Source organism: Acipenser ruthenus, chromosome 15 (genome assembly GCF_902713425.1).
Source record: "Acipenser ruthenus chromosome 15, fAciRut3.2 maternal haplotype, whole genome shotgun sequence".
Taxonomy (NCBI): domain Eukaryota; kingdom Metazoa; phylum Chordata; class Actinopteri; order Acipenseriformes; family Acipenseridae; genus Acipenser; species Acipenser ruthenus.
Window position 1 is genome coordinate 29,583,701 of NC_081203.1, and position 13,600 is coordinate 29,597,300.

Consider the following 13,600-nt stretch of genomic DNA (forward strand, 5'->3'; position numbering starts at 1 on the left):
TCTGAATACACAGGGTCACCAAGAAAAAAAGATTTAAAATACCAATAGGGTTTAGCATCACTGAGTGGATAAAGTATTTGATAAATACTTAGTTGTGCCATATTGCAGAGGGAAGCCAAGGGAAACCAACATTTCTGATTTTCTGGTGTAAATGTCAATCTAATTACAACTTCATGACTTAAGACATTTTTAGAATAAAACATCACCCACATTACCGTGCATTTTAACTTTAAATTCCATATATTTTCGCAACCCATAGCCTAAGCACTAATTTAGAGAATGTATGTGAAAAACTAGCCCTGATATTTAGCTGGTTGTCAGTTGGTTTTCTAGTATTCACATGAGAAGATCTATAATTGTATGTTTGTTTGCTTTTTTATTTGAATGACTCTGTTTTCCTAATTTTTCACTAGATCCATCTTCAAACTACATTCGGCAATTGGAGACAAAAGTCAGAATTCTAGAAGATGACAACAAGCTTCTATCACAGGTACCATTGAGAATCCTTATTCTATAACACACCTTATCTAATGTAACATACTGCTTGATTTCGTGTCGAGAAATGACACAATAATGGACATGACTGCCAATATGGAAATGGTTGAGCATTTTCAAATGTTGAATAATCTCTTCTTTATAATGGTAATTCTAGTTTCACCATCCCATTTTCTTGCATCTGTAATATGTCTGTGAGTCCTGCTGCTGTGTGATCAGTCATCAATAGTTGACTTGTGTGGGTGGTAGCTATTAGTGGTCACTGACCCTTAGCAACCTCATACCTCATGAGGAGATTGCTCTCCATACCAACAAACCCTCCTGCTGTGCATGGTCAAGATGTGGAAACTATGAACCACATTTCCTACTTGAGATCAAATAGCACTACTATTGTGTGCTGGTTTAAAGCATATTTAACAGTGGCACAGTATAATATTAATATGTGTACTGTACTCTAAGGATGGAGTTGTGACAGATAAGATTACTCCACAGTTTATCCACTTAAATTCTTAGATCAAAATTAGTTCTGTCAATTTGTTCTGGGCTAAATTGGAACCCCATGGCTTTTTGAGGGTATGAGGAAATACATTAAGACTAATGTAATGTTAAAAGTCCCAGCTTCATAGCAGTGCCATGTCGAATATCTCAGCCTGTAATGGTAGCAGTTGAAAGGGGATTATTTTTAGTGCTTAAGGTTTCTCAGAGAGAACACACACTCTATGACCTTTTTTATTATTATTTAGAAGATATAAAAACAATTACTAGGTACCCAGTGTAGGGAAGGAATGTCCTTGCCATGTTTTTGCCATGGGCTATGTGAAACCTGACACATTGACTTTCTCTTCTTGTTGAGTGTGTATCCGGGTATCGGAGGTGTTATCAGTTTTCCTCCTGCCAGCTGAAAATGACATTGAATTGATTTTCACATCCAAAGAGAAAATGTTCATCAAGTACAATTCGATATATACAAGGCCCTGTCAGCGAGTGAACTTTTAGTATTTGTATTTCCTGGCAGTTGAATGTTTAGGTTACGGTTTCAAACAGTTATTTGGGGTTTACTGTAGCCACACAGTGCTCATTGAAAATGGAAAACATGAAAGAAAAGCTCATGTAGGTGCAATAGGGCCACTATGGTCCTGTGAAGATGCTTGAACATTCCTCAAATAGTAGTAGTTGGGGCATTTAAAACACATACAGGTAGCATGGAAGCCAGTATTATGTTCTTGTGTTTTGCTTTCTTGTGTTGTTTGGACCAACCTTGTTGGTGTAGTTTTGTTATCGGACGTATTGAATGTAGAGAATCAGGTTTCTTCCTACTGACTGAAAAAAAAAAAATACTTCTAAGTATTTATTTTTTTGGTTCATAAATAGAATACTCTTTCATGCTCTGCGAAGCAGACGTTTGTTAAAAACTTTAATATTTATTATGACTGAGATCAATATTTTAGAATAATTGCATCTTTTAGCCTCTTCTGTTAGTTTAACCTTCGTGTATTTATATCTTGAAAAACATTTTCACTGAATAGAATCACGAAGTATTAATACATGTCTAACATCCTCCCTAAGTGATATAGAAGCTGGGTGATTTACTGGTAGAACTTCCCATTGTTAATACCAAATTGCAGCTACATCTAAATGTCACCAAAGGCACCTGATCTTTTGTACCCATTATTGAACCTGTGGGTGTTAAATCTATTATGCCTTTTGGCAACTAGAATTATTTGAAACTGCAGTTGTTTTTCAGATAATTACATGACAACCACACTTTGATTTATATTATACCATTGAAGAAACTGAGAAAGACTTCTAGTCAAAAAGTTTCTCATTGAATTTTAAGTTTCTTTTTGTATTTTTTAAATTTAGAACTAGTGAGTGTTTTAATAGTTACGGATGACTTTATGTAATACACTCCAGAACATTGAAAGTGTTGAAGTTATAATGAGCCATCTCCTTTGGCATGTATATGTTTTAAAACATATTTTATTAATTCTGCATGAAACTATTTTTTTTTATTCTTGAGGCAGGTGGTGGATTCAAGTAGAAGCCCATTAATAACCTTAGGAGACATCATTGTGTCATCTTCTAATTTTAAGTGATTGTGTAGAATCATCATTGCAACCTATGCAGTGCAGATGTATCATCTAGAAGGAATTGTTTTTGTTCCTTCTGTACGGAACTTTGATTTATTTTGTTTGTGGAGCAGATATGCAGTTGCTATACTAAAGACATCTGAGGAGATATTGAGATTATAAAAAGGACAGGCAGTCACCCATTGGCAAAGGGTCACTGCGACTGTGATCACATGACTCTGGTCACACAAGAAATGCATCATTGCATATTGAAAATGTGCTGCTGCTAGAAAGGTATTATTTTGTGTTTTTAAATTACATATAAAGAAGACTATTCCAAAATAGACCGGCAGTACAAATCAACTTTTTATAGATGATTGTTTGACACAAATGGGAGCTGTGCAATAGTTGCCACGTTATAAATAATGTTGATACATCTACTGTTGCCTGGTTCTGTCTTTGTATCGTATAGGGCCTGCCATTTACAGTGAATTTTACTACCTGGTGAATAACTAAATTTGTCTTTTTGTTCTCTCCTTCTCAGCCCCGTAACCGCAATAGTTTACCAAGAGCACTTGCAAAGGTAATCATTTCAATGATGCTGGGTAGCATGCTTGGAGCACAGTGATGGCAATTTGGGGCTTTCTTTTCTACTAACCTAAATGGCTTATACTGCAGCCTTCCAATTTTTAAAATACTTTACTTGCAGTAAGATTTTTTTTTATTATTACTATTTGTGTCACCTATAAGGAAAAATGTTCTTGTCATTTTATATGTGATAGTAAATCCCAAATATAAAAAAGTGCTTCCTACCAGTTGAATGCTGTACTTTAATATCAAGCTCTGAAAAAGTGCTTGCAGCTACCTGCATACAAGCAAGCTGCCTAAATTATTTACAACAGGGGTGGCAGGGTGATTAACAATAACAGCACTCTGGTTTCCTGCACCTATTCAAAACATTTGAAATGATGGGAAACCATTGTGAATTTAAACTGTATCCATATAAGAAAGACTTCTCTCAGAATGTGCTCATAATGAGCAGCAGGAGTGCACTTGTTTTGCTCTTCTTTCTAATGATGAATTGGGCTTTGCAAGCATCACAGATAAACAGTTTTCATAACATAACCATATTTCAGTATTAAGATAGAGTCCCTGAATGATGGATGCTCCCAAGAAAGGAGAGAAAGAATAGACCATTAGATTCTTGGTAGAGACTTCAGATGCTTTTAGAGCAAAAGCAGGCTTGGCAGTTGCTGTCAAGAAATGCCAGGGCCACCCCATGTCTGTGAGAATCATATCGAACAGGGGATTAGCTAAAAAATCAAGAAATAAAAAGGACTCTCCTTTTAGCCTGTTTACCTCCAACCTTTATTGAGACATTTCTCTGCCCAGACCTCTGGTAGAAATATTGAAATGTTATCAATCTGCAAAGCCTTTAATGGTATCCATTAGGTAATGGGATTTTTAAACAGGCAAGTATTGTTCTAAGCCTGATGCAGAGATAAGCACACTGGAGATCATAAATGGATGGAAGGAAGGATTAAGCAATGGTATTCTAGTGTGGCCAAGAATTACGATTATTTTGCTTTCAGTCTGAAAAACTGAATAACGTTTTTAACACTTTAATCCTAAATGATTATTTTATTTTTTATTGTCAGTTTGCCTTTTGAACTCGATTTTGTTTCTAGTACTCAGAATTAGACATCACTACAACCTTCAACTTCTCGTTGTCGCATAGCCATGGGGGAATTCAACAGTGGTAAAAAGTGTAGTCACAAAGATGCATTTCTGCATGAACTGCCTGTCTAAAGTCTTCCCATCACATCTGAAAAAATGTTTCAGTCTCCAGAGACCTCCACTGCATGCGGCTAAAGAAAGCGCTGCATTAACACTGGATAGGCTGACTCCTGGTTAGAGATCTCAGATTTATAGTCCAAATATAACAAAGACCAACCAGCCATGGTAAGTTTATTAGTCCAATAAAACCACCAAACCCTTACAGTGAGTTTTGGAAAACTGCCTTAAACTCTTCACAATCATGCTGCTTAAGAGGGACCTATTTTTTCACCCCATAAAGCTGCTCTATAAATCAAATCATCCCTTACTTTATGAGTGAGGAATTTCATCTTAAAATATTTGTACTGGATTTACAAATGATCTTTTTGTAATTGTGGAGAACAGTCCTGTTTGGATACATTTTTGCCAGCCCTTAATTCCCTAAAGGAATTCGAGATGATGGTCATTAAGGAGTGGTGCATCCCTGGAATTATTTTAACATCTTGAATACTTGTTTAAATATTTTTCAATGATGGTGCAAGTAACTGTGAGAGGTCAAAGAGCTCTTGAGTAATCAAGTTTGATACTGTATACTTGATACTAAAATGTATTGCTGATGACACTCACCAAGATGTCCCTTGACAAGAACACACACATATATATAGAGTGTCTTGGTGAAAGAATCCTTATCCACTGCTCTTTCACTGTTCTCACTCAGTATTGCAAAAGAGGCCTTATCCACTGCTTTATCTGAACAAGGGATAGTTGTACTAATTTAGTGAACTGGGTTTTGTTCTGTTTGGGTACTGATTTTTTTTATGTCCACACACACACAATACATGGACACAGCAAATAGCATTTAATCAGAATGGCATTCACTAACAACTGGATTTACGCTAAGCATAGACAGCACTACACGTACAGATAAAAAGAGACAACTGACAGTAACGACCATGTTTGAGAAACGCAAAAAGCCTCGAAGCTTGTGCTTTTTCTATCTTCGAGCTTGTGTGTCATTGATTTTTTTTCAGTGCTGTTTTCTAGTAAATGCGTCCATGGAAATGGAAATTCATATTACCTTAATCAATAAAGAAAAAAAGGAAAAAGATGTATTTTAGAATAGATTTTTACTGTACTTTTAAACAGTTTTAATTGATACCATAATAAATCCCACGTTTCCCACGACTACAGTACTTCCCCCTGGTAATCCGTGCTGACTGGTAACTGATAACAATAATTGTAACAATAAATAAGATGCTTATGCTGTAAATAGTAGAGCCAGTAAAAGACTGTTTTGACATGTTCTCTCTAAATGGTATTTTACATTGGGCAGTAGTAGTATAACCATTGCTACAACATATTGTTCTTCAACTTCCAATATTCTCCTTGCACTCTCCTCAACCTGAACCCACTGAGATACTCCAATCAATATACCGGAAACATCATCAAATTTGAAATCGGAGAAGCTCACACATGGTTGTGACTTCTACGTTGGGTTGCTGTTAACACTAAAGTCCCTGTTTGAATGGCAAAAGTAGACAAATCATTAAAACAGGACAAAAACACTTAACAGAATCATAAAAACAGTAAACCTATTAAAAGTAAGCAAGCCGCATCCATTTACGAATAACAATAGTACATTTTTGTCATGAGCAGTACCCTTCATGGGCCCTACTTCTTCATGAATAAAATACTAATTTCTCTTCACTAACAAGTAGTACCATTACCTTGATGTTTATCATCCTCATTCACTTCTGGCATAATCTTATAAGTTTTAAATAAATTGTTGCTGCATCTGCTACCGCACTGTCCTAGAATCTCTTAAATTCCCTCCAGCAAGAGATAGAGGTCGAGAACGTGCTGAGCTTCTCTGACATAGAGGTTCCGCATGTCATTATGCTTGATGGCTGAGAAGGAGATTTATGGTCTCACTAGGGCCACTTGACTTAAGTGCTGCGTCTCCGAGCTGTGAACCAGCATCACCACTGCTACGGCACTTCTTCCTGATGAATAAGCTAGATCGCGTGGCCATGGCTTTGATGGTTTCCAGCTGTCACAGCCGCCCAGCCAGAAATATTAGTCCCCCACCTTGTGCCTCCAGTTTCCAGTGAAACTGGCCCCCTTTGGGAGCACTTCTGTTTTGTTTTTTATGAGCTGTAATGTTTACTTTAACTGCTCAATGCTTTCGCAAGTGAAATGTTCTGCCAATTGAATCCCCCATCCTTGTGGGTAGTGTACTGAAAGGTTTTCAGTAGAATCAATGGGATTTTGCATGTGGAGATTTTCTGTCATGGCTATGCCTAAACGTCTTGTTCCCTATAAGACATTAATTAGAAACATCCACACCTTGACAATTCTATAACGACTATATACTGTACAAAAAATATATATATATATTTAGATAAAATAAAATAAATCTTCTCCCAGTTTGTGATGGGGTAACCCCTGACCCCTGGGTGTATTTGGTTTATTTTGTATAGTGTGGGTTATGTAGCACGGGTGATTTAAAATGTATGTTGGTACGTGGGCACAGGGAAGTCACAATCTCTTCAGATGCAGACTGTGCAGGGGCCAGATTGAATGGTTAGCAATCAAGTCCCGGCACTGCTGCTTAAAAGCAGCACGACTTTCTCATTCGATGTTGGGTGTTTGTGAGAGAGCGAGAGATTAAGAACTGAAACTAAAAGAAATAATAACAACTGCTGTTAGTGCTGGCTTTACACCAGTGCGATACTTGTTTTTATTCAGTGTTTGTTTTGTCGGTCTGTTTTGGCCACCGTGCCGTGGAACAGTGTTTTGTTTTATGTTCAAACCTTTTGTTTTGCAATAAACTTGCGCATCATCGCTTCATATCCCAGTACTGTGTGTGTCTTTTCCTGGTCTGACAAGCCTACAAGCCATCCTGTCCACACAGTTATATTAAAAAAAAAAACATATATTAACTTAAATGAAACTAACACGTTGCTACTATGATTGATTGTATAAGAAGAAAAAGAAGGATACGGAGAGAAATGGCAGACAAAAAGACACAGCAGACATATAAAACCAAATGAAGAATTATAAACACACAACTAACTAAGCAATAAACGAAGCCACTCACACCGGCTATATAAAAGGAAATACAGACACAATTACTGAAGTCAGCTGGAACGCCCCCTAAAGGGGATTTAGAAGAATTATAAAAGAAAACTGAAAAAAGTGATCATGTCTTTTAACCAATGTCTGTCTTTCTTTCTGCAGCAGAGCAGCTCTGGAGATTTGAAGACCCTCCGGAAAGGCTTCTCTCTGTACCACTCGGAGAGCCAGTTGACGTCACTGCCACAGTACCAGGAATCTCTGCAAAGCGTATGTACCTTCACTTTGTGTTCCAGTTACTACAGTTAACAATGGGGGGCGGGGGAGGCTGGCAGGTACTGCTCAGGAAACATTACCCACTGAGACCTGCGTTCTGAAAATCCGTCACAAATGCATCCGTTGGAATTGGATGTCTAAAAAGGTTTATCTTGAGAGCTGATTCCAGACAGCTTTTCATTTTAAAAATAGCAACTGGTCCTGGAGGCTTTTGGAGTGAAGTTCAACATGAAGTCTGATTCTCAATTGCTTCAGGGATGGATTATAAAATTATTTTCCCAAGGCTGCAAGAGGCAAAAAGTAAAAGAAGGAAGATTTGTAAACACAATGCGATCAGCCTCTCTAACTTTGTATAAGTGTAACTGGCCTAACCTTAGCTTCCTTATAAAAGTGTCCATAAACAAAGATTCATCTCTGTTCATAACCCATTTGCTCATAAATGTCCCCTGTAAATCTTTTCTCCACAGACATAAAAACAATCCTGAATCTGTTGTAAATGTAAAAACTATAAACCAATTAAAATAAGCCACTGTCGTTGACATTTGCATTGTTTCTGCCCTCCAAACATCAGATTTACATTATAGTGTTTTGACATTCTCACTCAAAGCTGATGTTTTTTGTCTAGATATTACTGAAAGAAGCGCTACACAGCATATCCAACAGCCATTTGTTTTTTGTTTTTTGTTCTGAAAGAGACGGCTTAACTCTCCCCATTTTATTTTACATTGAGCATGGCTCCCTCATGTTGTTGTTATTTTTTCTAAGTCTTTGCTTTCTACCCTTAATGTCTAATTGTGGTCTTTGCCAGCATTCCTAATATGCATGGTAGAACTTGTATTGTTTATAACATTGATTAATTGCAATTAGGGAATTCTCTGCAACCATTCCGGATGGAAATCATACAGTAGTTTGTTTTCAATTTAATGGCAAATTGTAAATTATATTCCATTGAAATGTGAATTCTAATGAGTTATTAGAGCTCTTGAGAGATGAGATTAAAGCTCTTTCCACTCAACTGGGTTTTTTCTTTCCATAAAAATTCATCAGAATACTTCAGGATGTATCCAAAATCTAATAAAAAAAAAGCTATTTTATTACATGTCCCCATGGAAACATGATTTATAGTCTCAGATTATTCTTAGTAAAGCCATTCAAAAATATATACTGTGAAAGAGTTCACTAATTTTAAGGTTCGTAGCCCCTTAAAATCAGACCCAGACACAGTTTGAGGTTTTTAATAGCACTTTTGTGCTGTTTTATAAACTACAGAAATAAAAGAGAATTGCACTCCAAAACTGACCCATTCATTCTGAGTGGCTCTTATTACAATTAGAAACTTTTTCTGCATAAAACAGATCATCATCTATTCAATCATTTGATTCGTATTTTGAAAACAACAAAAATAGAGCTATCATAAGGCAACAAGGTACTAAATGCTTCTCTATGTTCCAAATAATGACCTTTTGTCTTCTGGTGACCACATATATCGACGTACACCATAGAAAGGGTCTTATCCATGTGTTAAAAAAAAATGACACCTCATACGTTACATTACAAACCAAAGTTACAGCCCAATTTGTGACCCCACGCCTGCTCAAAAGCTAGTTACATCACATGGGTATATAAATTAGATGGTGTCGTGTCCACAACAGTGCTTTTCATGTTTCTCAGGGATTCCTTTACCAGAAAATATGTTGTAAAAAATTATACCATATGTAGAGTTAGACTGAAAACAAAGGCCCTTGTCTGGGATTTAATCAGTTTTTTATATTCTTGCAAAGCCCTTGGTTGCAGGTATGATTCCTTTTTTGTGCACTTAAAGTGACGCTTCAGTCTTGTTAGTCTGCAAACTCATTGGCTGTGACAGTTAGAGTTCAGCCTGGAAATATGTACAATCGTTACCTTCTGGGCAATTTTCTTTTACATGGGAAGAAAATTAATTAGTATCTGCTGTTGTCTTCATGAGGAAGAAACTGCAGTGGTGCACATTTTTGAAAGGGAGGCAGGCAGGCAGGCCCTTGAGTAAAAACAAGTGTCTCAAGATTTCACATCTCATTTCCATAGCTTTGAACCCTCACAGCAGATGTGAATTACAAAAATTGCAGCTGCCTTTATTTTAAACAATAAGAATGCTTGTGAATAGCTTAGTAAATGGGGGTGCCTAAAACAGAGATTGACATTTTTGGGCCAAATTTCTCCCACCTACACCAAAAAACAAAACAAAACAAAGCACACAAATCAGTTTAAACAATACAGATTCCGCCTGTGCTATACGTTATTATAACAATGCAAAGGAACAATTTTGAAGAGCTACTTCTTTTCCCTGCCCCCTAGTATAAATGATGGAGAAAACACCTCTTCAAAGAACTAATGTATGGTTACATAATAATAATACCTACCTCTTCACACATAGAGATTACAAAAATGTCACCAGCATGTTTCTAGGCCGCTTCTATCTCTAGCTTTGACTTTAGCTCTCATTAGATATCAGCTGTGTAGTTTTAAGATAGAACATGACAGTTTAAGGGTCACATTACGTGTTATTGATTTTTCCTTTCACGAAATTTACCAAATGTCAAATAAATCAACATTTTTTATTTTGAGCAGCTGATGTACCTCTTCCCAAAATCCCTGCCGATTTTCCAGCAGAATAAATGATCTCTCCCACACACAAACTGAAGTCAGTTGTACCAGAGTCTCTTGTGTGTCTCTAGTTCAGTTAGACTCACAATGACGTAGGTAAACAGTGTTGAGGAGAACATTGATGTGGTTTATAGATGACATTCAGAACCCTTGCATTCGTGGTTGTTGTGTTAAATATGGAGTGTAATTATGGTGGGGCAAAGTTCCCAGTAGCCCACAGTTACCACAGATACTCAAAGCTGTGTTGCCTTACTAACTTCTTGTATTACTGCACTATTTAAGTACTCGGGTGACACAATTAACCATAACACAAATCTGGCCCCTATTCATTTGTTGAGAAATTCTGGTAATAACCAAACATACTTAAAATGAAATGTTCTAATTGGTATGCAGATTTCCTCATTGAATTTGTGGATTTTAGAAAACTTTTAAAGGACTTGTGTGTAAGTTTTCAAACAAAAAAACAGTTTTCACAATGGAAACAAAACTAGCACCTAAATTGTAACTTACCATACATCCACCAGAAAAGCCCCAATGGAATAGGCTCACATTTAAGTTACATTAAAAAGAATGAACACATTTGCTGTGATTATATGTCCTCCCTCCTCATTTTCTCTGAAGCTAAATCCCTTCACATCCTTAGCGTGAACACAAAGAGAATGCAGGGGAGAGCCTGGAATACGGCCAACTCACACAGTACTAAAGAATTAGAATTCCTGAATCTCAATAAAATCACAGAGTTAATAAGACAGATCATACGATCACTGGGGCTCACTTGAGTGCTTCCTTGTGCTTTATGTTTCCAGTCAAGCAGGGATTATAGTTGTTGGGAGCCAATTAGGAAGGTATATTGGTATGTCTGTTGGGTATTAAGTCTAAGACACAGTATGTGTGGTTATTCCATACGTTAAGAACGTATTCAGTATATGGTACATTTAACCGGAGCACAAAGGAAAGGAGGCACTTCCTAGATGAACTCTGTGTGGGGAGAACATTGCAGTCTCATAAAATGGTCTTGAGGTCTGTTTGTGCTCAGTGTTAGGGGGCTTTTATTGGCTGCTCCTGGTGTACATTTGTAACATGCATTTATCTAGAAATACCAAGTCTGTCCTGGGGCCACCCACAGCAGCATGGAAAACAATTCCAGTTAATTGTTTTTAATTTAACGCAAGAATAACACCCACAAAGACAGTTTCTAAATGTGGCTCAGAGGGCTGGATAGAATGAATTGATTCTTTGTTCTGCTCTGCCTTGTTCTGACCTTGGAAAGAGGGAGGTGAAATTTTGATTAATTAAGACCGGAACACACTGTATTTTCTTGAGGGATTAATTTATAAACCGCCAACTCTGCAAGCACTGTTGCATAAGCTGCTCTTATTTTTTCTAATTGTTACTCTGGGATGTAATGTACTGAACTCTGTGTCTTAGACCCTGCCTTTTTTTTGCAAGCTGCGTGACTTGTAATGTCATCTGAAGAGATTGTAAAATGTATACTTGCTGTATGTAGTATTTAATGGTAATTGTAGGGAGTATGGAATTCTCTGAGCATGAGCACTATAACAGGTGTTTCATTACACGTTATTGTTTGCTGCCAAATTCCCACTTTTCCCCCACTAGTGTACAGGTCAGGGAACCACTTGTTTTGTAAGTGCTGGATCCATTGCGTGAGAGCATAAACTGAAACCTGTTGCCATGCATGAAGAAGCCTTTTTTAAAGAATGAGCTGCAGCTGGAAGTCAAAAGTATGGATCCAGTTTTTCAAAGCCTCTTAAGCAATGACAAAAAAGTGTGTGGCTGTTAGTGGGGGATGATGCTGAATAGTGTGAAGTGTATTTAAAAGGGATATGTTATAAATCTACTGTTCACAAAATTCTGACAAACACAGCACATGAAACTCAAAATGTAAACAATACTGTATGTTATTGGTAGGGACAGAGAAAACATGTAATCAGTGGACAAAAAGTACAAATTCTAGTTTTGTGACACTGCCAGTGGATGTGGCTTGGTGCTTTGGGTGTTTTCTTCTGTGGTCCAATCCATGAGTAGACTAGAGTAGTTTTTATTTCATGTGTGTTTTTGTTTCAACAGGGCTCCGTGCGGCTGGCCCCTGGGGATTCCTCGTCAACTTCAGTGGGGTATATTCCTTCAGCCCAAAAACCAGAAGCAGTGGTGCATGCCATGAAGGTACAGACTTTCTTATTTTCAATAATTATCCCATTGCTTCAGTTCCAACCCATGTCAGAGATTGTATACACTTGCATTATTTAAAACCAGTATCATTAAACAGCTGGTCATTTTTAAAATGCCTTGTCCACAGGCTGCTAAGTCATCTGCACATATTACTATAGATTATACTTCAGTTATGTTCACATTTTTTGTAATGCATTTTAGGTTTTTGTTCTCTTTCACTTGGAGAAAAGTAGTTTCTTTTTCCCTCCTTCTCCTTGGTGTGTAGGGATATTACTTTGTTTGTGACAAGATCTTGCAGGTTACCTGGCATTGCCAAGTATTTCAGCCATTGAGATATAAATTAACTAAATTAATGACACTTACAAACAGTTCAATCTGACCAGAAACTTATACTGTACAATAAAATAAAATAAAATAATTCAAAAACAAACCTACTGACAATGTACTAATCTGACAGGGGTGCCACCTTGTGGCCACATGTGCATAGACAGTCAAATTAAAAAGAAAGCTATTGGGACATTCTAAAAACTCAATATACAGGCTTAGTCTAGAACCATATATATATTTTTCATACATTTTTCATGATAACACATTTTGTTTTAGTTTGTCAGTTTTACAAGTAGGATGCTATAAAAAGTAAAGGAATAACCAGGTGCTTTTAAAATTGTACATTAGCTATTTGCCATAATACATTGACATTTGTTTTGTCCCTTCTTAAGGTCCTGGAAGTCCATGAAAACCTGGACAAGCAAGCACCAGAACACTATGAAGAGGACCTTAGTGAGAAGGAGAAAGCGATTGTTCGTGAAATGTGTAACGTAAGTACTTCTGAGTTCAGATATTTGCCTGTTTTTTAATTTTTTTCTGGGATTGCTGGGAAAGCATTTTCCTTGGCTGTTTTTAAAAATGTCCCAATTAGATTAAGAAGTGATGTATTCAGAGTGAAATAATGTTTCCATTACAGAATTCTAGATTCTTAGTGGTGGTTTGAGCAATGAAGGAATAAAATTAGCAATATACAGAGGATATTGTAGCACTCTGTGCTAAGTGTTATGTGTTGTGTTGTGTTTTGTCTA

General features: G+C 36.9%; 1 protein-coding gene across 3 annotated transcripts in view; it reads left to right on the forward strand.

Moving 5' to 3' along the window:
- LOC131697610 (coiled-coil domain-containing protein 85C-A-like) overlaps positions 1–13,600 on the forward strand; it is a 41,520-nt gene that overhangs the window by 25,743 nt on the left and 2,177 nt on the right. For 2 of the 3 annotated variants that reach the window (XM_058987813.1, XM_058987811.1), the window contains exons 3-7: positions 414–490; positions 3,109–3,147; positions 7,581–7,685; positions 12,423–12,518; positions 13,244–13,342. In XM_058987813.1, coding sequence (XP_058843796.1) covers positions 414–490; positions 3,109–3,147; positions 7,581–7,685; positions 12,423–12,518; positions 13,244–13,342 — 416 coding nt within the window. The remainder of the gene's footprint in view (positions 1–413; positions 491–3,108; positions 3,148–7,580; positions 7,686–12,422; positions 12,519–13,243; positions 13,343–13,600) is intronic. The other variant, XM_058987812.1, reaches the window with a different exon arrangement.